The sequence below is a fragment of the Salvelinus sp. IW2-2015 genome, unplaced genomic scaffold (assembly GCF_002910315.2).
Source record: "Salvelinus sp. IW2-2015 unplaced genomic scaffold, ASM291031v2 Un_scaffold3333, whole genome shotgun sequence".
Taxonomy (NCBI): domain Eukaryota; kingdom Metazoa; phylum Chordata; class Actinopteri; order Salmoniformes; family Salmonidae; genus Salvelinus; species Salvelinus sp. IW2-2015.
Genome location: NW_019944617.1, coordinates 45,537 through 48,146, shown reverse-complemented (window position 1 = coordinate 48,146; position 2,610 = coordinate 45,537). Strand labels below are relative to the sequence as shown.

Sequence of the window (2,610 nt, the reverse complement as noted above, 5' to 3'; positions counted from 1 at the left end):
GCCACGCCTATTCCCTACATTATGCACTACTGGCACCCTAATTCCCTACCTATAACACTACCTTGCACCCTATTCCCTACATACTGCACCTACTGGGCACCCTATTCTCCTACATGTACTGCACTACTGGCACCCTATTCCTATATGAGTAACAACTACTGAGCCACCCTATTCCCTACATAGTGCACTACTGGCACCCTAAAGTCCTCCTAACATAGTGCACTACTGCGACCCTAATCCCTAATTAGTGCGCACTACTGGCACCCTATTCCCTACATAGTGCACTGACTGGCACCACTTCCCTACAAGTAGCATACTGGCACCTATTCACCTACATAGTGCACTACTGGCACCCTATTCCCTACATAGTACAGCACTACTGGCAGATGTTGCTCATTGTAAATTATCTTAAATGTACAGCGTGCTATAAAGCAGGTTCTTGATTGGATCCAGTATGTTATAGAAGGTTTCTGATTGGATCCAGTATGATATAGAGGGTTTCTTGATTGGATCCAGTATGTTATAGAGTTCTGATTGGACCAGTATGCTATAGAGGTTTCTGATGGATCCAGTATTATAAGAGTTTCTGATGGATCCAGTATGCTATAGACGGTTTCTGATTGGATTCCAGTGTGCTATAGAGGTTTCTGATTGGATCCAGTAGTGCTATAGAGGTTTCTGATTGGATCCATGTGCTATAGAGGTTTCTGATTGGATCCAGCGTGCTATAGAGGGTTCTGATGGATCCAGCGTGCTATAGAGTTTCTGATGATCAGCGTGCTATAGAGGTTTCTGATTGGATCCAGCGTGCTATTTAGAGGTTTCTGATTGGATCCAAGCGTGCTATAGAGGTTTCTGATTGGATCCAGCGTGCTATAGAGGTTTCGATGATCCAGCGTGCTATAGAGGTTTCTGATTGGATCCGCGTGTGCTATATGAGGTTTCTGATTGGATCCAGCGGTGTGCTATAGAGGTTTCTGATTGGATCCAGTTCGTGACTATAGAGGTTTCTGATTGGATCCAGCGTGCTATAGAGTTTCTGATTGGATCAGTCGTGCTATAGAGGTTTCTGATTGATCTTACAGCTTGCTATAAGAGTTTCTGATTGGATCCAGTGCTGCTATAGAGGTTCTGATTGGATCCAGTCGTGCTATAGAGGTTTCTGATTGGATCCAGGTGCTATAGAGGTTTCTGAATTGGAGTATGTAGGGAATAGGGTGCCAGTAGTGTACTATATAGGGAATAGGGTGCCAGTAGTGCAGTATGTAGGGAATAGGGTGCCAGTAATGCAGTATATAGGGAATAGGGTGCCAGTAGTGCACTATGTAGGGATTAGGGTGCCAGTAGTGTACTATGTAGGGATTAGGGTGCCAGTAGTGACCCTAGTGTCTCCAGCCAGGTACCTTTCATCTCCTTCAGTTTGGTGAAGAGGCGTTCAAAGTTCTCCACGTCCGCGTCGCCAGCGGTCAGGTTAGCCAGCTCCTGAATGTCCAAGTCAAGCATCGGATCTACAAACAGAAAACACGAAACACGTACTGAAGGCCCTCTGCGGACCAGCTGGGAAAGCTTGGCGCTCGGGTTCGATTCCCGCTGCGCACTGTTAGGATTTATGTTTATGCACTATAGCCTGTTAGCATATTGTTTGAAGATGAATATTGTTTTGTTACACACACACAAACAACACAGATGGGTGTGTGTGTAGGTGTGTAATGACTGACCAACACAGGCCATAAAAGCTGTGGTCAGTCTGGAGAGGGGAGGGGTGCATCACTCTAGGCCAACCAGGAAGGTTGGGAGACTGATCAGTACCATATTAGGAATTGTTTGAGTGAAGATTCAAGGGGGAGACACAAGACGGAGCTAATCTACCCAGCAACCAGATGTGGACAAAGGAAAGCACTCAGGGACTTGGACAAGTCCCAAAGGCGGAGCAAGAGTCTAAACCGCGCTCAGCCTCTACTGTTAGGCCAACAGACGCGTTGGAACTACGTCATCACGGTATAAGAACAGCTGTTTACGTACTTCCTGCCAGTTCCCTGCTTTACCCTGCGTGGTGATACAGCGAACCCGTATATACGAAAATTGCATTTGCCATTCATTGTTTGCGGTAATTAAACATAATTAAAGAAAGTTAGCAGACCTTGCTTTTTATTTATCCTGACACCGGATGTGTTACACGCAGCGTTCACAGCACTTTCCATAAGAGAAATGCATGCATGACTATGTAAGTCGCTTTGGATAAAAGCATCGGCTAAATGGGATAAATGATCCTTATAAATATGCTTCGGATTCCATACATTTAATTGTTTAAAAATGTCCACTCGTCTTTATACTCACAATCTATCATGGTGTATAATGTACATAGTCTCATTTGTGAAGAGTTGCCCCAAAAGCTTTTTCAAATGGATCAATAGATAACGTACTGTTAAAAGACTACCGATGGTGCTAACCTAAAGCCTACTGAACTGATGCTATGAAAGAATCAGATCCCAGTCAACTAACCACCACCGACCGTGCCGATAGTCAACTGACCACCGCCGATAGTCAACTGACCACCGCCGATAGTCAACTGACCACCGCCGATAGTCAACTGACCACCGCCGATAGTCA

At 45.2% G+C, this 2,610-nt stretch overlaps 1 protein-coding gene across 1 annotated transcript in view; it reads right to left on the bottom strand.

Annotated features, from left to right (window-relative positions):
* aagab (alpha and gamma adaptin binding protein) overlaps nt 1-2,610 on the bottom strand; it is a 30,253-nt gene that overhangs the window by 9,001 nt on the left and 18,642 nt on the right. The window contains exon 8 of the mRNA XM_070441009.1: nt 1,404-1,620. Coding sequence (XP_070297110.1) covers nt 1,404-1,620 — 217 coding nt within the window. The remainder of the gene's footprint in view (nt 1-1,403; nt 1,621-2,610) is intronic.